This window comes from Maniola hyperantus, chromosome 14 (assembly GCF_902806685.2).
Source record: "Maniola hyperantus chromosome 14, iAphHyp1.2, whole genome shotgun sequence".
In the NCBI taxonomy this organism is placed as follows: Eukaryota; Metazoa; Arthropoda; class Insecta; order Lepidoptera; family Nymphalidae; genus Maniola; species Maniola hyperantus.
This window is the reverse complement of record NC_048549.1, coordinates 8,052,605-8,076,545: the sequence shown is the minus strand read 5'-3', so window position 1 is coordinate 8,076,545 and position 23,941 is coordinate 8,052,605. Positions and strand designations below refer to the sequence as shown.

Here is a 23,941-nt window from a genome sequence, read left to right as displayed (position 1 = left end):
AAATAAAATATATCCAACAAATTTCCGATGATTTATTCATGTATTGTCTGAAGTCAACAAACAGTGCTCCATAAACGTTGTCTGTACACTTATATAAAAATATATACACACGAGTCCTTACACGTTATACGCTAACTGGCATATACATTTATTTATTATACACAAACATTAACGTTTCATTTTATTTTATATAGGGCATATTAGGTAGCGCATCCGGGCGTCTGCGGTGATGGTTCCCGTGGTGCCTTAGATGTATGACAGCTTCCCTCATTTTCTGTTCTCTCAACGCCCGTATGTATTCCTCGTCTATGGAATGTCTATTCTTTCCCCGTAACACTGGCTTATTCGTACCCCTTTCACTGTCTTTGAACAAAACACACCAAAGGGACTTATCCTTATTATCCCATAACAATGACTTGGTATACTCCTTCAATCGCCTACTATTCTCCTCCACGCGGCGCATCGCTATCTCGATTTTAATCAAGTCCTTGTAATGATCAGATATAGTCGGCGTAGTTGCGTTATTGCTTTCCTGTCGCACGCTTATATTAATTCTCGACAAGTAATAATTCTCATATTGGCTAGCCGAGCTTTTAGTTCGTAATAGCCACACTACACTGGCGATGAAGGAACACGACACAACGAAAGTTAGTATTAGTAAAGTCAGTCTCGACACTGCGCTTGGGGACGCACAACTCATATCACTTTTTGTTTACGTTTGGCCACGTATATTGCAGGCTCGCACATAACGCGTAGCGGTCGCTACGAAAGCCTACGGCGTCCGCTCGCTACGTGCTCCCGCTACGAACTGGCGTGCTCCGTATGGAGCGAAGCTACGCTCAGCGCAGTCACTGTTTGTATCCGTTGTAATTTGCAGTCCACAGCCGTATCCGAAACGCAGACGGTCTCGAATCTCTTTGTGCAGGGTTTCTTTAAGCTTCTACAAATATTGTTGTACTTGAATTTTTTAGCTGCAATGCAAATAAGTAATTAAAAAATTAAAGTAAACAATACAGCGGTCATGCGATTACACAAATGCCATTTATATAGCAGAACTCCGTGCAATCGTTTAAAAGGATATTAAATAGGCCATTTTATTCATTACCAGATGACCAGGTTTTTACCAATCCCGTGGGAACTTTTTATTTTCCGGGATAAAAAGTAGTTTGTGTCTGCTTCCAGGATGTAAACTGCCGCTGTGCCAAGCAGATTATGCCCAAAATTTCGTGCACATAGATTCAAGTTATTTAAAAATCCCGTGGGAATTTTTTGGTTTTCCGGGATTTCCGTCCCTGGGATGCAAGGTATCTCTGTACCACATCAAAATTGGTTAAATGGATAAGCCGTGAAAAGCTAGCAGACAGACAAACTTTCGCATATTTTATAATATTAAGTATGGATGTAGGAGATAAGTGATAAAAAAGTGGGTCGGTGTTGAGCGTATTTTTGTAATGTGGCTGGTTAAGCGTAGGCGATAACGATCTCGTCGCCACTGCAATTATATGGGTAGCGCTTTGTGTCAAAAGAAAAAGCTACACTTAACGAAATTACCAAGTAAATATTCCTTTTGTATTAGGTGGAGTCGGCGAACTTTTTTCACGAATTGTGCTTATTTCAGCCGTCAATCTACATAATTTTCTCTTCTTTCTTTTGACAAAGCGGAAAAAGGTTCGCCTGAGATAAAAATAAGCCAATCATAAAATAAATTAGACATAAATAATGGAAAAGAAAGAAATTTCTGTTTTTTTTTGTCATGGTCATGATTTTATTAAAAGCTTTCTTTTTCTGTAAAATGTTTTGGTAAAAATGGGCTTCACTGATGGATTTCGCTGGAAGAGAGTGCTAAGCCTATCGAAATCGAACTGAATATTACTTATTTTCAAAAATGTGTCAAATCTAACGTTTCACCACTTTTCGCAGCTGGCAAACCACATGCGTGCCTTTCTGGCGCCGGACTTTTTATTTTTGCAATAAAAACAAAATATTTTAGCTAGCTAGCTTGTCACAGCATTCATTTATTCGAACTGATGATATTTAGCTTGCGCGCTGGGAAGGAAATTTTTCCCCACGGGATTAAAAACCTAAATCCATGTTAAAGTCGGTAGCATTACTTGTAGGTACATTAATAATTTAGGTTGAAATTCTATGAATTTAGATAATTTGCGTCGCTTGCTTAAATTGATTCTATTCTTTTTAACAATAATTTTAGGCTATCGTTTTTCAACGTGGATGAACGAACTTTTTTCTAAACAATAACTGTGCGCAATATTCTACCAAAAATTTCAAAGACAATAACGAGGGGCTAGTACGACGAAAAGCCATAGATAAGCGGCAATATCTGGCCGCATAGCGACTATTTATGAAACCGTAGGCACGTTTAATACCACAGGCATGGCGGCATAGCTTTTATCACCAAACTGCAACGATACGATACCGACTTCTCTATTTATATAATAAATACGGAAGTATATAAATCCTAATTTTGTAAAAATAGCGAGCAACCGAGCAGGCAGCTCACCTGATATTAAGTGATTACCGCCGCCCATGAACATTTGCAGCTCCAGAATAACTGCCAATGCGTTGCCGGCTTTTCAGGAATTTGTTGATCAGTCCCTTGAATAACCTCATATTGAAATCTCCACTTGTAGATCTACCCTTGCTTGTTTGTTGCTTTATCCTATTCACTATTTATATTTCACACAGTAACTGATCTATGTGATAGATGTAGCAAGGATAGGTACCTGAAAAGTCCGAGTGTCATAAATTGCTTAAAAAAATTACAGGTTAGGTCAGCTCAACTCATGGTAATAAAATATATGTGGGAATAAAAATAAGTATTAAATATCGTATCTTAGGTGCAGTCAACTACCACCAGTTGAGATCATATAATCAAAGGCAGAGAGTTCTACAGTCCTTTATGATGTTGCAATGAACCAGGAAGGTTTCCCAGGATTTAAACCACTTACAAGTTTGTATATGACCAGTATTAGTAAGTCGTACTGTGTTAATATCTTCCGAAGCCTTTATAGTCCAAATCCATATTTAGCTTGCAAATTCTATTCGGAACGTGTAGAGGCTGTGATAACCAAAACTGTCAGTGTCTCATATTGCTTACTGTTCAAACAAGCTGCAACTGACATCCTGATGAATACTAAACTCTAAAATCCATCTAAAATATGTTGAATGCTCCACAAATAATCCGTAGGTGTTTATAATTTGGCAAGGTATTTGGCCAATTTCTTTGGGCACATCATAAGGAAGAGTGGTACCATCGAAAACCTCGGGGTACAAGGTTGAGCGAAGGGCACACGTCCACGTGGGCGTTCCCCAACTAGGAGGACGGACTTAATTTGCTCTGCAACTAACACGACTGTCTCCGTGTGGGCACGTAATGCCGCCAACAGAAGTCGCTGGAGGGAGATCGCATGAGCAGCAGTGAATAATTCATAGCCACGACCACTCTGTCAAACACGACTGTCTCCGTGTGGGCACGTAATGCCGCCAACAGAAGTCGCTGGAGGGAGATCGCACGAGCAGCAGTGAATAATTCATAGCCACGACCACTCTGTCAAGAGTGAACGATTGGGAAGAAGAATTTATATATTTTTTTACTTATGTTCAAAGTCTTCCGTTAGTCATTTCACCAATTTTAACAAAATGCTATCATAACTGTTACTGCAGGTTTCTTAAAAATCCGCAATCCACGCGGATGGAGTTGCGAGCAACTTTTATTTAGGGTTCCGTACCTCAAAGGAAAATCGGAACCCCTATAGGATCACTTTGTTGTCTGTCTGTCAAGAAATCTATAGGGTACGTCCCGTTGACCTAGAACAATGAAATTTGGTATGTAGGTAGGTCTTATAGCACACGTAAGGGGGAAAATCCGAACACCGTGAATTTGAAAGCAAAATTAAAATGTGTTCATGAACAAATAATTAGTATTTTCAACTTTCAAAGTAAGTTCATACCATGTGGGGTATCATATGAAAGGGCTTTTACCTGTACATTCTAAAATAGGTTTTATTTATTTTTATACATTATAGTTTTTGATTTATCGTGCAGAATGACGAAAAAATACTGTCTGACTCGCACTTGGCTGGTTTATTATTGAATAAATTACACCAAATCACATGCCTATTACCTAGTAACTTTTGCTAAGATTGGTACGATAACAGAGCAACAGATGGGAATCCAAAGTCCAAAGTCTCTGGTTAGAACCTACAACCTAACAGATTTTGTTCTGCCTATAGCTTTGAGTTATTAAAGTTATCATACAGCAGGTACCTACTGTTAAAAATGTAAGAAATATTTTATGAAAAAACTGTAGCACATTTTATAATAGGTAGGACCTTATATAAAAAAATTATGAGTAGTAAAAATTCCTTAGACGTCAGGCAACGTAGGCAGCTACTGCGTGACCCGTCAACGCCACGTGGAAAATATGGCTCACCAGAGTAACGCGTAAGGTTGGGGCCAGAGTGCATAGTTGAATAATATATAAAGATATAGGTATTATTATTTAGATTATACTATGGAAAAACATATTATAAATGACGGTTTTTTTTAGTTTTTTTATTATATTCCAATACAAAATAATGTTTGTATATACATTCTTTCGTTTTCCATGGCCCTAATACCTGATTATGTTGAAACTTTGTGCAGTAATTGTAGGCACTTGCGTGAAGTGACACTGTGGAGTCTGTCATAGTGTCATCAACGTACATGTACTTGTATTATGCAATAGCTAAGTAGTATTGTATTAAAAAAAATACGACAACCAATTATTAGCTATTAAGATTTATTATTTTACCCAGCTATAACGCTGGCTGGGTAAATTCCGTGGCAACCACGCGAGGTTAGCTTTGCGAAGCATATCGGTCGTTATGGACGTACCTATCTCGACCATGAAGGCAAATATGTATGCATTCTTCGGTCGACGCAGCACAGTTGGAGCCACGTTGGTTGGGCTGCCAGACAAAGCAAAGCATTCGTTTATTTTGTTCCTACCGACATGTGATTGTTTTATGTATTTGTCTCATCCGTATAATACCTATTAATCTAATGTTTATACAGAGGAATGTGCAGCGCCTAGACAAGTTGACAAGATTAAGGGTGAGATCTATAGAGCGCACTCTGACTTAGTTTAGACTTAAGACAGAGTTAAAACGAGACAGAGCTATATCACTCACATAAATCAAGTCTGATTGTTAAGAATCCTGGTGTTAAGAACCTATGTAATAACCTACATTTGTTATGGAAATAAAATATAAATAAAGATATTAAGCTTACGAAAAGTACATGAACTGGGGAATGTTACTTCATAGTACGCACCCCAAAATATCTTACACAGTATGACCCCAGCCTAAAAACATGATCAAATTTATAGCAAGACTCGACCTTGTGATTTTGCAGTTATCCTGTTTTATGATCATAAATTTATGCCCACACAGTCATCTCCATAATTCCCATCCAAGCCGGGACCGGCAAAAAGCACCATCTTATATAAAATACATGATAAGGAGTTTATCGCATACCTACCTATTCTCTTTACTGCGATAAAATAAAGTTATAAAATTGTGTAACACCTTGTATTAGAATATGTTTGTTTTTGCTCGAGAGTTGGTGACATTACACAATAGTAGATTGTACAACAATGGCATAGAACAAACCATTTTATCCGAGACGTTTATTCCGAGTCGAAGGTGATGATAAAATGGGTTTTATGACCAAGTTATACACTCTGCTTTTCACTTCAACCTGCAAGGAATTGAAACAATAATATTATTATAAGTGCATGTCCAAAGTGAAATTCAAGCAATAGGCTACTTGACTCATATCTAATTTCGTCCAATAAATGATTATTTATTATAGTATTTTGCTTAAGACAACGAAATATATCAATAACAATTATTAAAAACGCAGGATGGATATATAAATCCAATTTAAAAAAATACAGTTTTTATTTTTATTTGAAACGCAGAAAACGCTGTCAGCCATGATGTGACGTCAATAAATATGTAAACAAAGAAATGTCATCCCTATGTCACGCGGGGACTAACGTAGTATCCATATATATAAAATTTAAAGTCCTTTTTGAAATTTGAAAGGATTTTTTGAAATTCCACCCCTGAGTGGGTTAAATGGGTGTTATAAATTTATGAAGTCCATGCGGGCGAAGTCACGAGCATAAGCTAGTTTTTATATATTTCTAAAAACTCATAGTAAACGTAAATAATTACCGTTTTCTCTTTATAAATTGAATAAGTTATTAAGTAAGACTTACAACAAAGTGATCTTTGCAAAAATAAATTTGGGTTGCAGTCGTTAGTCATATAGGATCCCTTTAAGCAAGTCTTCGCGTGTTACGTATATTTATTTCACTGGGCACTCTAATCCACAACTTTCCTGTGGTCTTTATCGATGCGTTTTTACATTCTCGGATGATACAATAACGATAATTACTATATTTTTCATGTAAACTAGTATAGAAGTCATGTTTATTAAACTTTGGCAGGTTATGCTGTTGTTTACAAATGCATGACGTCAGAGCACAGATAATCTATCGGCCAAACATGGCCGACAGTGTTTTCACCTCTCTAAGAAAAATATATTTTTAAATTAAAGTTTTACGGTTTTTAGGGCGCAAAAAAATATAGTGTTAATTTTTTTGATCTAATAGGACAAATATAAACCATTTAAGACCTACCTACTTAAAAAAGTGTCAACTAGCCTATTATGTAATGAGAACCTCATCATACGTGCAAAATGTTACTGGCACTATAGAAATTACATTATTTTGTGTCATCCATATGTCATTCTGACATATTCTTGTTTGCCTATTACCTATTATATACTTTTATATTTGCCTATTATATACTTTATGCACAAGTGCATGAAATGCAGTTTTAGTCCGCTTACAGCCAGCATAAATTTACGAGCATGAGAAGTGAAAACTTATTTTATGGTATATGTAGTGGGCTAAGTGATAAGTCTTGATAAGTACATAATTTGATTTTTTTTACTTTCAATTTAGATTTAAGTTTATTTAATAGAATTGTCCATCCCATTTGAATTTGGATGCATAAGTAAAATGTAAATCGTAGGTAGGTACTTATTCCTTTGCCTGACGCCACTCACTATTTTACTCAACCGGTTTGATAAGCGTTGCATTATCGATTTAACCTTTGTTCTTTATTTAAATTGGTGAAAAATGTAAGCGCGCCGCCCGCGCGAATTTCCCAAAACTAGGAATAAATTTAAATTTTATTCGGTCGTGAAATCTATGAAAATTAAAATTTTATCGATAAGGTTTACTTGCAATGAATTTTTTGCACTCGAAAAATGACAAATGAACTAAAATCGAAGCGCGAGCAAAACCCGACAATGAAATTGAATTTATTGCTCATGAATATGCAAAACCGGATATGTTCCTATCCCCTCCGCTTGTCCGATTAAGGCCTTATTGTTTCCATGATCCGATTATTATACAGAATATGATAGATTTTGGTTTTGATTGAGCCTATTGTTTCTAAAATACACGAACGGAAAAAAGAATATTATGACCATTTCATGTAGATATTAATGGTCAAACGATCCTTAAATCAGAACAGACAATAAATAATATTAGACATAATAATTGGTACAATAATGTAAACATCAAACATGGATTTGATCTATTCTACAACAATATAAATATGGTCTGTGTATTCGTTAGATTATTGTAACCATTAGGTACAATGTTGAACAAAGCTAGACTTGAAATCTATACAGAGTATTTTGACTTTGCTCTTTAGATTTAATTGTCCCTAACATAGCTCTATCTTATTTTAAACTAGACGATGCCCGCAACTTCGTTCGCGTGGATTAGGTTTTTTAAAATTCCCGTGGAACTCTTTGATTTTCCGGGATCAAAAGTAGCGTATGTCCTACACCGAGATGCAAGCTATTTCTATACATCTTAATCGATTAAACAGATAGGCCGTGAAAAGCTAGCAGACAGACAGACGGACAGACAGACAGACACAGACACATTTTCGTATTTATAATATTACTTAGTATGGATTCTGAGCAACTACGCTAGAGCTTTTGAAACTTTTTTACTTAGATTGAGGATTGGTCTCCGCTGCGCTCCGACAGCGGAGATCAATCCTTAATCTAAGCTTTTTTTATAATGACTTCCCTGGCGCAGCGTTGAGCGCTGTGGTCTTAAGTGGGAGGTTCCAAGATTCGATTACCGACAGAGTCAATTTGGCATTTATGATTTCTAATTTGTCTCTGGTTTGGTTTTAGCTATGGCTAGTTCCCCCTACCAGCCTCTAGTCCTGCATCATTACTTACCCATCAGGAGAGACTCGTTGCAGTCAAGGGTGAACGTGTAATGGAATTAAAATAAAAACCTAAATCTATGCGGTCACATCTTGCGACAAGAATGGCAAAAGCTGTTCTAGCTATAAAATAATAATGAAAAAGGATTTTGCGGTTTAATTAAGGTCAAATCAAAAAAACCTCGCGTTATAGTCCACCCAGATGGTAGAAATGGCTGAAATTTTACTTCATACAGAACATTCGAATCGAAATTATGTGAAAGGTTCGGAAACAATCCAAACCTGCAACGTGCTTAAGATTTGACCTAAAAATGAATGTATGGAGAGCTGAACAGCGCTAATATAAGTACTTACTTATAGTTTTTCCCTTTGTGGTGAAATAGTCTCAGTAAAAAGTTAGGCCGAAAATCAAAGTTAACTGTGATAGTGGTTTTTACACATTTTATTTAGCTTCAGTTAAGTACTATTACGTCATATTCTGAGCTTCAGTTTCGTTTTTTAAATTAGATTTTTCGAAAGATTAAAAAAAACCGGCCAAGTGCGAGTCAGGCTCGCGCAATGAGGGTTCCGTACTACAGTCGTATTTTTCGACATTTTGCACGATAATTCAAAAACTATGATGCATAAAAATAAATAAAAATCTGTTTTAGAATGTACAGACCTTTCATATGATACCCCACTTGATATAGTCACTCACTTCGAAAGTTGAAAATGCTAATTATTAGTTCATGACCACAATTTAATTTTTTTTGTGTGATCTAACCCTAAATTTACGTTTTTCAGATTTTTCCCCAAATGTCAGCTATAAGATCTACCTACCTGCCAAATTTCATGATTCTAGGTCAACGGGAAGTACCCTGTAGGTTTCTTGACAGACAGACGGACAGACAGACAGACAGACAGACAGACAACAAAGTGATCTATAAGGGTTCCGTTTTTCCTTTTGAGGTACGGAACCCCAAAAAGACTAGTAGCCAAGTTTATCATGCTGACTAATATTCCCCTTTACCCTCCAATTAAGCGTAAAGCTTGTGCTAGGAGTAGGTACGACAATAGTGCAACGGGTGGGGTTTGAAACCGGTGACCTTCGGTTTTGAGTCCGCTTTCTTAACCGTTGAGCTATATAGGCTCTAGACTTGTTAGTTATAAGTCCTTTTCTCAGAACAGAAATATTAGATAGTAGCCCTATGGACAACTTACTGTTAGAGCGAGATAGCTAAATGCTATTTAAGCTCTTATTAGAACGTGACAAAATGATCTCTGTTTTGTCCTTATCACTGTGGCCACTTGTTTTTGTTTGCCAAATGTATTGTACGTGAGACTTTGGCAAACAACGCAAGTGAGGTTATGTTCAACTCAAGTATTTTAAAGAAAATAATTTGTTTTGTTGTTTTTTGTTTTTTGAAGTAATTGTGCACATGGTGGGTACACTAGGCTACAATAGCCGAAGGCGAACGTAAAATAGACGGCATAACATTCACAAGTATGTACCTCTGCTGAGCGAGAGGGACTGAGGGGCCACGTAGTTGCATATCTGGACATATCTGTGGTCCTATTGATTCAATTTCATGGAACTTCTTACACAAATTCTGTCTCGTGACCAATGCATATGTAATGAACTCCTGATGCTGCAGAAGTACTGCCCACTCTGTACCGTGAGGACTACGGAGTAAGAGATCTGCCGAATGTGTTACATACAGATTTTATTAAGTCTGGACCTCTGGTTCTGCAATATCTGATGCTGCAGTAGTCTAATCGTCTTAAATGATAACTTGTGAAGAAAAGAATCTATTGGCATTACTATGAATAAACATTGGTTTTTTTTTTTGGATTTTCAATTAAGTATAAATTAAATTTTATAATTTTTTACATAAAACTATTACTATCATTTAGTTCATACATTATCAGCACTCCCACACTATTAATATTAGCATATCGGGTGATGCGACCTGAAGTTTCAACCCATCCCAAAGTCGCCAACGCACCATAAAGAAGTTTCTTACTTCAGTATATTAATTTACTAATTTATGTCTTTATATCGTCTTCTTGGTGCCTATTTATATCTAAAGCTAATCTCAAACAATCTTTTATGTCAATATACTAGTAAGTAGTTTACAAGTAATAGCTTCAGGAACCTACTAAACTAAATTATAGCGTTGTCCGTTACATATAATTATCGGATTAGAGTTTGGATTTTGATAAAAATTGATTAATATTATCATAATAATTACAATTCCCAAGCCTTTTCCCTTTTAATGTATTAAGTAGATTGAATCTAAAAGGGAGCTCTATGAAAACAGTTATTTAACACAAGTTTTTTTTGGCTAAGAAACAAGAAGAAACGCAATTAATTTTCTTTCCTTGAATATCCATAATTGTTATTCATTTCTGAATAACTCGAACGAATAACACAATTTGCGGCTATAAATGAAAAAGTTTCCAGTATATTTTATTTTGAAGCTTTCACGATTGCACGGCCAACAAACTAGCATTAAATTATTTTTAGCGAGCGCCAAAACTGTTGGCGCATCGCTTCAAAACAAGATATAGTATTAACCGGAGCCCTTTTTCAAGTCTTCCAGCTTCTTGTATAATGAAGGAGAAGGAAGAAAGAAAAATTAAATATCTCACACAATTTATTGCCGGCGTATAATAATGTAATCTACAAGGAAATTACTGTTAATTTTCCTTCGCGTAGCAGTTATTTCTCTATGTAAAGCATTCTTTTCTTTTTGTATTCGTATCAGCGGGATTTTCTTGATTTATGTGTTCTATTGAAGTTGTAATAATGAACTGAGAGCCCGGGCGGGCCATACTTTTCGTTATTCTTATAAAAGCTGAAAGTTTCTCTGCGTATTGTCCCCAACACGGGGTAGGAACGATCAGCGACTATGAAGTTCGGCTCATGGTGGCTTTGGTAGACTTTTCCCTGTGTTTAGGACAATACTAATATGACCATAGGTTTGAGTCAAGCATGAATCAAGCGGTAAAATATGTAATTTATGTTTGAATAAGGTGTTCGTGAGGTGCAGAGATGCACCTCACGCCGTACCTACTTAATACCGTACCAAAGTGTAGGATGACTCGCACTATCAACGCGAGGAAACTTAATCTGCCACGGTGACTTGAAATCTAACATATACGCATAGAAACTTATTGTTATGAACCGGAACAAAAGTTCTCTAGGATATGACGGTTGCACTAGCTTATGCTCGCGACTCGTCCGCGTAGACTACATAAATTTCAAACCCCTATGCCTACGTCGTAATAGCTACATGCAAATTTCAGCCCGATCCGCTACAGTAGTTTGAGCTGTGCTTGATAGATCAGTCAGTCAGCCACCTTTTCCTTTTATATCTTTAGATACTTGACATAAGTATGGCGTTCTTCTAGGACTACGTTTACGTACGTACGTAGTACGTCCGTCTGTCTGTCAGCGGTCTGTATCTCGTGAACTGTATTAATGATTGTGTATTTCTTCAACTTCGAATGTGTATTTTTATTGCCGCTATAACAACAAATAATAAAATTATCAAAATGGCCGCCATAAAAATAAAAAGTTTTATTTCTTGTACAATAGTACGAAACCCTTCGTATGCAAGTCGATTCGCACTTGACTGATTTTTTATTCTATGTTCAGTAACCGAGAAACCGCGCTTCGCCACCAGTCCACCTCATTCCACGTTATATCCAAGTGCACTAACCTTAAAAGACACTAATAAATGTGTTAACCGAACTCGAGTAGAACAGTGGTGTACATGGAGCTACCTTCAGTATGAATTTTTATATTTTCCATTGTATTATGATCTGGAGTAATCAATGAAGACTAAATGGATATAGATAGAGAAGGATGACTGCCATAAATCGAAGTATATGTTTAAACCACATATTAAAAGTTACGTCTGATATAATTTACCCTCGCTGGGTCGATCTCAGTAACGAATCAAGTTGTAAGCAAAAATGAATTGCATCTCTTCTCTTCTTCCTTACCTTATCCCACGCTACGTGGGGTCGGCACGACATATGTATTCTTCTTCCACTCAATTTTCATCCGTCAACGTATTATCACCCCTTTTACACGCATTGCTCTTTCACGCAATCCATCCACCTTTTCTTTGGTCGTCTTCTCCTCTTTTCCTTCCACATGCTTTTAAACTTTCTTCTAGTAACATGGCTGTCTTCCCTCTGCCTATATGCCCATAGCTACCATGCTGCCTGTTACCCCTCATCTTTTCTACCACTGCAGGCGCTACTTCAAACTTCCCCTTATATATTCATTATTTATTATATCCATCCTAGTCACACCACGCATCCTTCTCAACATTCGCATTTTGGTTGCATGTACTCGTCTTTCATCCGCACCTTTTACTGCAAAATAAATTTTATCTCACATTGTTAAAAATCTAAAATCTAGTGTATCTAGTACATCGTATAGGTACTAAATAGGTGTCGTTAGGTATGAGAGATTAGTAAAACCTAGTAAGTTAGCTATTCTATCGGTTTCTACACAGCATCGTACCGGAACGCTAAATTGCTTCGCATTGCGTCCTTGCCAAAAGGGTGAAAAATAAACTGACAATACCGGGCATCGAATCCAGGATCTCCCACTTATAAGACTGAACACCATTGGGCTTGAGAAATCACTATCACTACCCGTATTATAAATGCTAAAGTGAGCTTGTTTGTTGGTTTGTCCTTCAATCACACTGCAACGGAGCAATGGATTGACGTGGTTTTTTGCATGGATATAGTTGAAGACCTGGACAGTGACTTTTTATCCCGGAAAATGAAAGAGTTCCCACGGAATTTAAAAAACCACGTGGATGAAGTCGCAAGCTATTGAATATTTTCATCAATCCGGTAGACAGCTTCTATCTTGACATATTTCACACAAATTCAAATAAACCTCTCTGCTATTAGCTGATTGAATTCCGGTATCGCGAGTCAGGTAAATCTTCTAAAATCGTTATTCCTTACAAACCCAAGCTCAATTTACTCCATCGGAATTTCACAAAATTAAAGTATCGACTACTGGTAGCTACTACGGTCTAAGGAATAGGCAAAAAAATCAAATCCTGGAGGTATTTATAAAGTCAAGATTCCAGAGGAAAATAGAAAGAATGAATGAAGATGAACTGATGATTCCAGAAGAAAAAAGGATTAAAAAACTAACCCACGTCAATGTTAAAATTCCGGCCTCCATCTCTGAAGATCTTCACAAAATTTATCCTATTTCTTTTGGTGTAAATGTTGAGAAAGGTAAAACCCTTTTTTAGTGGGTTAAAACGAAGAACTCTGTATCAAAGAGTGAATGCTTAACTTTCTATTTATTTACTTATCCACGTAAGACGTGCAGAATTTTAGTCGTAGTTTATAGAATTGAGCGTACTCTTAAACATAAACTCAAATTATTATTGTAAAAATTAAAGGTTTTTTTATAAGACTAAGTTTTTTCCGCTTCCTCCTCTCGCATCGAACATTAAGCAATCTTTGAAAGTACGCTGTTCGACGAAAGCCAGGATACCTAATCGGTATTTATATCAGCTTCAATTTCAAACAAAATGTTGTTTACAATTCGACCAAACACACCTTGGGTTCTAGTTCAGTACGAGTATTGTTTTTAGGGTTCCGTATCTCAAACGGAAAAAAGGAAGCCTTATGGGCTCACTTCGTTGTCTGACTGTCTGTCCGTGTCTGTCAAGAAAACCTATAGGGTACTTCCTGTTGACCTAGAATCATGAAAGGTAGGTAGGTATAGGTCTTATATCACAAGCAAAGGAAAATGAGAAAATTGTAACTTTGTGGTTACATCACAAAAAAAATTAAAGTACCTACTTTTATGAACAAATAAGTAGTATTTCAATTTTTTAAGTAAGATAACTATCTAAGTGGGGTATCATATGAAAGGGCTTATCCTTTATTACATTCTTAAACAGAATTTTATTTATTTTTATGCATGGTGGAAAATGACAAAAAATACCCGAGTAGGTATGCGGAACTCTTGGTATTGCGGAACCGGCCAATTGCGAGTCTAACTCGCAATTGGCCGGTTTTTATTACTTTATACACACCCAATGCACTTCAACAATGATTTATTGTCGAGTAGTAAAATAAAATAAAGAGGTTTACTGTGCTAGGTCTTTCAAAAGTTTTATTCAATAACTAGCTGATGGCCGCGATTTCGTCCGCGTGTAATTAGGTTTTTAAAAAGTTCAAGTCCAGGAAAAGTTCACTGTAAGTTATTAAAGTTCCAGCAAAAAGCTATCACTATAGGTTATGTTGTCTGAAGGAACGACTATTTGTCATGCAACTGTAAACAAATAATAGAGCACAGCCAACGCTCGCTCTGGTTCGCCCCTAATGTGTTCCGGAGTGGAGGTCACCGCTGCCGGATGCCGTTTAAGTAATGTTTGTTCGTACTAAAAGCATCAACGTGTTTCAGGACTGTAGATAGACATGTATGAATGAATGAGGAGAGCTACTTGTGCTTGTATCAATCTTTTACAAACTCAAAATCAAAGCTTCTCACTCGCCATTTTAATTTTATGTATCAACTAGCTGATGCCCACAACTTCGTTCGCAAGAATTTAGGTTTTTAAAAATCTCGTGGGAACTCATTGATATTCCGGAATTAATGCGAAAGTGTGTTGTTTGTTGGTTCGTGGTTTGTTGGTTTGTTGGTTTGTCCTTTAATCACGTCGCAACGCTGCAACGGATTGACGTGCTTTTTTGCATGTGTATAGGTAAAGACCTGGAGAGTGACAGACTACTTTTTATCCCGGAAAATCAAAGATTTCCCACAGGAAGAAACCTAAATCCATGCTGACGAAGTCGTGGATATCATCTAGAACTTCATAAGTAAATATTAATCTAAGCTTCTAACTACAAAAAGACGTGTTCAAGGCCTAAGTATGACAAATCTGGTTTGTATATGTGTCTTTTGTAAAATTTCATTTCGCATTTGGCCACTGAGCTATTCGAGAAATAAACTACAAACTTGCAAAGAAAGCTCGAAGAAAACTTACGCTCTATGACTGGTGGTAGACTGCATAAATGAGTCTTTAAGCACTTGCGAAAGAAAATATTACTTTTTAACGAATAGAAATGAAGTGATTAAGCTAATGACTTAATGCCAGCGTTGCCGACAACTTGTTACAAGCACGAAGTGCTCTTAAAACTTTTACGTCTTTGTACCTACTGAAAAGAGCTTAAAAACTGTTCTAAGTCACGCAAGCGTCTACTTCCTTTTTTTTTACAAGTTACTTAGCATCTGGCTAGTAGGTTATATTTATCTACTATTAGCTGATGCCCGTGCCATCGTCCACGTGGATTCTGCAGGTTTTTAAAATAACTTCGATTTTCCGGGATAAAAAGTAGTCTATGTTACTTTAACTATATCCATTCAAAAAATCATTCCAATCCGTTGCTATGTTGCGACGTGATTGAAGAACAAACCAACGAAACAAACACTAATTAAGCTATATGCATTTTAAGCATTCAGCTATCACTTGCTTTAACGGGGAAGGAAACATCTTGAGGAAACCTGCATGCCTGATAGTATTATAAGTGTTCTCAAAGTTGCATGAAGTCTGTCAATTCACACTTTGCCAGCATGGTGAGCTATGGGCAAGCTCTCTCATTCTGAGAGGGAAACCCGTGCTCAGTAGTGCGCCAGTGATGGGCTGATGATGATGATGAGAAACAAAAATTGTATATCTGTCCTAATTCACTTGATACAGATTTCGGAATTTGTTTCTAATGCTTCTTAGTTCTTAGTAATCATCTTCCTATTTATTAAAGAAACGTTATTTGCGCTACATCTCACGGATAATTTAAATTCAATTCTTGCTTTGAGTTTGTAACATCATAAATAATTAAGTAATTAAGAAAATAACGGAGGGATGGAAATTCGGAATAACAACACCCTCTCTATCAATATTTAACTAGGCAATGTAATTAAAATGTACTTTAAACTCTGTCTCCCCACTTTAATCTAAACAATTCGATGAACAGAAAATAAAAAATAGTAAGAATATCTACTATCAAGTTTGCACGTGATTTTTTATTTATGCCCTATAGCCCGTGGATAGTTTTTGATATAAAACTGCTAATTTTTTATTTCGTGACAGGCTTGCGCTTGACGACAATCAAACTTAAATAAAAACCGGTCAAGTGCGAGTCAGACTCGCGCAATGAGGATTTCGTACTACAGTCGTATTTTTTCGACATTTTGCACAATAATTCAAAAAATATGATACATAAAAATAAATAAAAATCTGTTTTAGAATGCACAGATGAAGACCTTTCATATGATATCCCACTTGATATAGTTATCTTACTTCGAAAATTAATAATACTAATTAATAGTTCATGACCACAATTTAATATTTTTTTGTGTCATGTAACCACAAATTCACGGTTTTCAGATTTTTCCCCGAATGTCTGATATAAGACCTACCTACCTGCCAAATTGCATGTCAACGGAAAGTACCCTGTAGGTTTCTTGACAGACCGACAGACAGACAGACAGACAGTCAACAAAGTGATCCTATAAGAGTTCCTTTAGAAGTACGGAACCCTAAAAAATGATGATGAGGTCTAGGTTGGAGCGCGTTTGCCTAGAAGATGATTGTGTTCCAATTTTTAACTTCCAACCTACAAATATATAAGTGGTATGAGCTGTTCAGACTACTTAGTATGTTCAGTATTACCATTATAATATTCGATAGCTAGTCTTTTGGACTTATGTTTTTGAAATTTCCAGTGTCAATCAACACTAATTCGTCTCTGTAAACTTTGCCTTTGTCTCATACTCTGCATAATATGGGCGTAGGTACGAGTACCCGAAACATTGACAATGTGCTGAATCAATCCAGTACCAGGGGAGCAAACAAACCTATTAATTACATGCTAACGAAGTTTATTCAGCGTCCAGTGTATAATTGGATCTATGCTCTGAATAAATTAGCAGTCCATAACAACATGAGCGTGTTTTGTCAATGGCTTTCAGATTAATGGACACATTCATTGGTTTGCTTGGTTACAAACGTACTCGGAGTCGCTTAATCATTACTTAAGGTTAGTTAAAACGAGACAGGAGCTATATCTGTCACATAAATCTGTCTCGTTATAACTCAATCTTAAGTAACGATTAGCGACTCTGAGTGCGGCTGTTAGAGTGACGTTCTCTTATTATATAATTCATCGCTGTCTAATAACTGCTTCATTGATCTAGTGGTTAATTATGTTCGACTGCATGACGAAGTCCTGGGTACGATACCCGGGTCGAGCCAAAAATTAGTTAGGTATTGGATTTTTCTGTTAGAGTTAAGAAGTCGATGGTGTTTCACCTCAGTACTCAGTGGCATGGAGTGGAACACCTAAAGCCGTTGGTCTTGCGGCTGATCTCTCTCCGGTCGTATCAGATTACCGTCCCATCTGACTATGCAAGTGAGGGAATAGAGAGAGCACCTGTGTTTGCGCACACACTTTTGCACAATAATACTCCGTGCAGTTGACTAATCTCTATGGAGAAGCCTCCGTGATTGGAATTCGATCGGGGGGATATAATTATTATTAAATAGTTCATCGCTTATGGCCATAATAACCTTTGTATAATAGCGCTTGTATCATATAGTAAAATTTTATCGTTACAAATATGTCCCAGAAACCTCGTATTTCGTTGGCATTTCTAGTTACCACCCATCAAGCAAGTAGGTGAATCACTTAGCATACTTTGACATGACCCTCGCCAAAGGTATTATATGGGTCCTATAAAAAGAAAAAGAAATTCTATTATTTATAGCTACGTAAAAAAATGACATCAATTCAATAGTACCTACCTAAGTATTTCTGTTAGTAGGTACGTTTCGTTTCACTGACGAATATTTGTTACAACTTACAACTGATGTTCAATTAAATAGGTATTTCGCTTTTTTGATATGTTAGGTAAAAATTTTATTTCAGGAATTCCTTCAAGTATGGATCATCCTCACTCATCATCATGATCAACCCATCGCTGGCCCACTAATGAGCACAGGTCTCCTCTCCAAAATGAATATATATCATGCTTTAGATAGAATTTTACACTTGTCGTATATTGTTGTGTTGAGCTTATACCTAATATTCGGATTTAAAAAACACCCGACTTCAATATTTTTATAATAGATATCGTTAATAAATCCATCACTGGTTTGGAATGTCTTTCCTTCGTACACCCTTCTAAATTAAGTAATAATAATTCATATTGATTTTGAGTTAACAGAGTACCTACTTAACATACCTATTAAGTAGCATTGCCAAATACGCATCAAATTGAGATCCTCCGTCTTTTTGAAAAATCGGCTAAGAGGTAAATTAATGAACGTCAGCGACGAACGAAACCCAACATTCGTCGCGTTTACACCTGCCTTTACACACTTGTGATTAATGAGAAAAGAGGCTAATTAACATTTATGCGTACCAGCCCAACGTCGAGTAGACGATCAAAACAAAGGTTCACTTAATTAACAAACTAGGTCGAATGAGGAAGTGTTATGAATCTCCAAAACAATAATTTGCATCCTCAATTTAACGTAATCTAAATATATATATAAAAAATTATTAAAAAAACCGACTTCCAAAACCACAAAGTAAAAAATAACTTGTGTTTCTAGTTTCTATACGTATAGGTATGTAAATGTACTCGTATGTATGAAGACCGGCGCGCATAAAAGAAACTAGAAATCAAAGCGTGTAGCTCGCCTGACTTCATACTCGTACATACATACCTATACGTGTATAGAAACTAGAAACAAAAGTTATGTTTTACCTTGCAGTGGTTTTGGTAGTCGGTTTTTTTTAATTATTTTATTTTAAGCTTTTTAGTGTAAGTAGTCATTGCTTGGTACCTGAAATATCAATTCAGCAGCAAATCTTTCCAAATCCACACGGCTTTGGAGTTCAGTACCTCCAACAACCAACATCAGTATTGAAGAGTTGGGACTTGGAATTCAATAACAAAGTCTATGCTCGGCATTTACAATATTATTTCTCATTTACAATATATTATACTGAGATTTTAAATATAAATTCACGATTCGATAAAAAGTAACTGATTTGACTATTTGTCAAATACCGGATTAAGTACACTATAGGTACCTACTTACTAGAAAATATACAATGATGCCTTTACTTTAGCGAACATTACTGAATCCGGCAGTATCAACCAACCGGTTTTCTCAATGGGTTTCCCCTTGACTTTTGACAAAAACGAATAGGCATCTTCATGACAAGCGAACTCTATCGTAGGCCGCATCATCACTTACTAGCAGGTCTAATTGCAGCCAAGCGCTATTCTATAAGTAAATAAATAAAAACCGGAACATAATATTAGTGGCGTATATTATAGAGCGTTGTCTTTAAGGTTTGTAGACAGAGAATGCGAAACGTGTCCAATGCGGCACCTAGAAGTTGTAATACAAGCTATTTTATTTAGTTGCTTTGCTCTTTTCTTCTGTAGTTTGCCGCTTGTTCGCTTCGCCCTACTTTCGTACCCTCTATCTTAATCCCCACTGAATATATGCAATAAATAATTCAATATAGAATTCCTTGCATTCTACGGAAAGTAGGACATGCCTCTTCCTTTGGAATTACGGAAAAGAAAATAAAATGCTAAACACTGGGTAGTATTTACGTTTCTAATATAAATGTGGTTCTTGCTTTCATCATCATCATCATCAACCAATAGATGTCCACTGCTGGACATAGGTCTCTAGTAGGGACTTCCACACGCCACGGTCTTCCGCCGCCTGGATCCAGCGGCTCCCTGCGACTCGTCTTATGTCGTCCGTCCACCTAGTGGGGGGTCTTCCAACGCTGCGTCTTCCGGTGCGAGGTCGCCATTCTAGCACCTTGAGACCCCAACGTCTATCGTTGTACGAACTATGTGCCCTGCCCATTGCCACCTTCAGCTTTCGCAACCCGTTGAGCTATGATCCCGACACAGCTCAACGGTTCTTACTATTATCTGTCAAATACTCTATCGTCGCAATCGGCTAAGGTTGCTCAGATTTAGAATAGTTATTATATTTTAAGATAAGTGTCTAAGTTAAAGTTTCTACAACCAGGTCTCAAATCGGGGCACCTTGCAAAAATCGGTGATAGGTAATGAATGCATGTTACGGATACAGCTTATCCTATACCTATCTATATAAAACCCAGGCATCGCCGGGGGAGCTAACATGTCGTCTAGCAGCCCAGCTACGGTGGAAATATGCCATCCTCATCACGGTTCCGGCACATAGAGTCATCAAGGTCTGCAGCCACCTCTGTACGTGATCTCTGGTGCTAACCGACCACAGAAGCGGTAGAGGGGGAAATCGATATAAACGATATAGAGTTAGTTTTAAGGTAGCATTAATCTAGCATAAGTAGTATTTGTAATTTAGATAAGATATAGTTAAGTAAAGGCCTTCGTGTCCCAACGTCGACACGAATGTCCTAATTAAATCATTTTCGTAACCAAAAAGGACTTCTGCCTTCAACCCCCGCTCCAGGTAGCCGCCCTTACGTAACTGGCGCAGTCGGTAGGATAGTCCTGGATGTTCAAGGTGTCGTGGTGCATCCCCTAAAAGTCAGGTCAACGCCGTCAACTTCCTTGTCAGGACTACAGAACCTACGAGGAGCAGCTGTCATAGGAGCTGTCGCTGAAGACTTCGAGTCATACTGGAAATCGATGGATCGAAGCTCGCCAGTGACTTTGGTTTTGTAAGTACATGAAATCCTTTTTATTGGTTGTTATATTAACTTTTGCGCAGGGTACTATAATTTTATAACTAATACGTTTTTTTATTACGATTTTCACCCGCGTAGTAGATATTCATTTTATTGAGTTTTGGTATTTAATTATTTGATACCTTTAGGTAGGAGTTTAGAATATATAAAAAATGACGGAACTTAGCCAAGTAGATTTGTTAGATAGAATAAATAAGTCACTTAAGTTTTTACCGAATTGATGGAAATTCTTATACTTTAACGAGATTTATTAATTTAGCCGACCAATTAGTGCGCTCATTTTTAAATCCAGGTCAAGAGTATGAGCTTTCAAACCTTTCCTTGATTAGCGGAATTCTTAATAAAATTACCGGATCTGCAGCAAGAACTATATCAGCCTACGGAATTTCCGATGATTGGAATAAAATTAAAGATACATTAGTTAACAGTTTTTCCGATTACCGAGATGAAATAACCTTACTAACAGACTTATCATATTTAATTCAAGGTCCAGATACAGTACAAATATTTTACGAAAAAGTTCAAAATTTACTCTGCACACTTATTACGTATGTAGAGCTACACGAAACTGTCAAAACTACTGTCGAAGTAAAAATAACACTCTATCAAAAGTTAGCCCTTAAAACGTTCTTAAAAGGTTTAAGAGAACCTTTAGGGTCAAGAGTAAGGTGTATGAGACCCCCCACGCTGCAAACTGCTCTTGAATTTGCCAAAGAAGAATTAAATATAATACATCTACAGAACAGAACTAAATTTTTTCAAAATTATCATAAGCATACTCGTAGACCTTATTATTTTTATTCACAGCGAAATTATTATAGTGGTACGAATTTCCCTTCTAGATCACGAAAATACTCAATGTCCCAAAAACACATTCCTTCAGAACCTCAATACCCTTCAAGCACTTATATCCCATACCAACCTCACCCTGATTCAAAAATTTGCCCACAGGTGGACTTAAATCTACACAGTACACTGGAAACTCCGGAACGTAAAATTCCTGTGTATTAATATATCGGACCAATATTTAATTCCCAACAATACGTGCCGACCCGGTGTGAAAATGAAATTGACACCGTTGCTGACGATAGGCAGAATTACGATTTCATAATATCACGTTTGCCCATAGAACAGTTAAATGCAGAGGAGACAACATGAATTTAATTAACCTTTGTACAGATTTCCAGATGTATTTCTTTCTAATAGAGGTAATTAACTGTCGATTTCCGACCACTTAATAGATTAGATAAAAAAGAATCCGAGTGATTTACCAACTTTCTGGATAAAATCGGGAGGTCATTTGTACTTTACGACTTTAGACATACAAAATTCATATACATTCCGAAGATATTATGAGACGTGTCCTTCAGGCCTGCAAAATGTGGTACAACCCTTTTTGACAAATGTAATTTTTCAACATCCTTGCAGGAACACAATACTCAATTTGCTGAGATTTGTTCGCACGACTTAGAAACTTCAATTAATAATCAGTTAGATAAATCTGAATTTTCAAACGCGAAACGCCATTCTGTCACATGTATTCTCCAGATGGTATAAAACCCAAACCACATTATGTTTTTACATATTTTAAATACACATTACCTAAAAATCGCCAGCAGATTAAGGATTTTTTAGGCATCCTTGGCTTTTACAGAAGATTCATACCCGACTTCGCAAGTGTAACCAAGCCTTTAACATCGTGCTTGAAGAAAGGAGCGAAATTAAATTTTGATTCAGAATTCGTCAATTGTTTCAGACAGTGTCAAATTCTTGTTAAAAATATGCCTATCCTAGCATATACAGATTCTGGAAAAGAATTAAATTTAACCACATACGCATCAGAAACCACTTTAAGTGCAACGCTTACGCAAGGCCCTCTTGGCGCCGATATGCCTATTGCCTACTCTTCCAGAACTTTGAATGATAGTGAAACTAAATATCCTACGAATAAAAAAGAACTTCTTGCAATAGTCTGGGCCACAAAATACTTTAGGCCGTATTTTTGGTAAAAAGTTTAATTTGATTTCTAATTTTCAAAATTTACTCAAGTTCAAAGAATTAGGTCCACGTATTACGCGATGGAATTTAAAGTTAAGTGAATACGATTATACAATTATTAATAAAAAGGTTTCAGAAACGAACGCGGATCCCGTTAAATACAACTCTAGGTCTGTTTAATCATTTGGAAAAATCAAAATTTACAGGCAAGTCAACCAGGAAACGCCGAGGTTTCAAGTCGAATTAACACTACGCAATTACGAAGGTACAGAATCCTATTCCAAAATTCCTAACCAAACCCTCGAATTTCCCCAAACCATTACTTATACATTTATCTACACGAAGGAAATTCGCGGTCCCTTTACAAAATCACGTTTTAAAAGGACAGGTAATAAAGTAAATTAATTAGATAGGTACTGTGCAATTCTTTTCCAGGACATTAATTACAAGCTATAGAATTCTGTCTTTTCACACGCATCAAGTTTCAAGCCAACCGATAGGGACTACTATATTCCTAGTTTACCACGAACTATAACCACTATATCTTTTAAAATAATTAGTTTTGCAATTAGATAATTATTTCAACCCTATATACATTCTTTACTATAGACCTTTACATTTTAGCATTTATTATTCTTCTAAATTATAGCAAAACTAGGTGTACCACTAATCGGAAAAAGTTAAGAAAGCTCTTACTTGTGTCACATTGTGACTATAGAATAATGAGCAAATTTAGCATAAAGTAGGTATACCTAATGCTCACTTCCTGTAAATTTTCGTGCCTTGAACCGAAAATATGCAAGAAATCTTGAGCAGAACCTACTCATTCCCAGATCAAAAGTAAG

General features: G+C 36.6%; 1 protein-coding gene and 1 long non-coding RNA gene across 2 annotated transcripts in view; both read right to left on the bottom strand.

The window, feature by feature from the left end:
- LOC138403267 (uncharacterized) overlaps nucleotides 1–23,941 on the bottom strand; it is a 163,080-nt gene that overhangs the window by 94,555 nt on the left and 44,584 nt on the right. The window lies entirely within an intron of this gene.
- On the bottom strand, nucleotides 17–2,708 carry LOC138403247 (uncharacterized). Its single transcript, XM_069503023.1, has 2 exons — nucleotides 2,519–2,708; nucleotides 17–971 (listed from the first exon to the last, which is right to left on the bottom strand). Exon 2 carries the CDS (start codon nucleotides 698–700, stop codon nucleotides 182–184), a length of 519 nt encoding a protein of 172 aa, XP_069359124.1. The 5' UTR covers nucleotides 701–971; nucleotides 2,519–2,708; the 3' UTR covers nucleotides 17–181.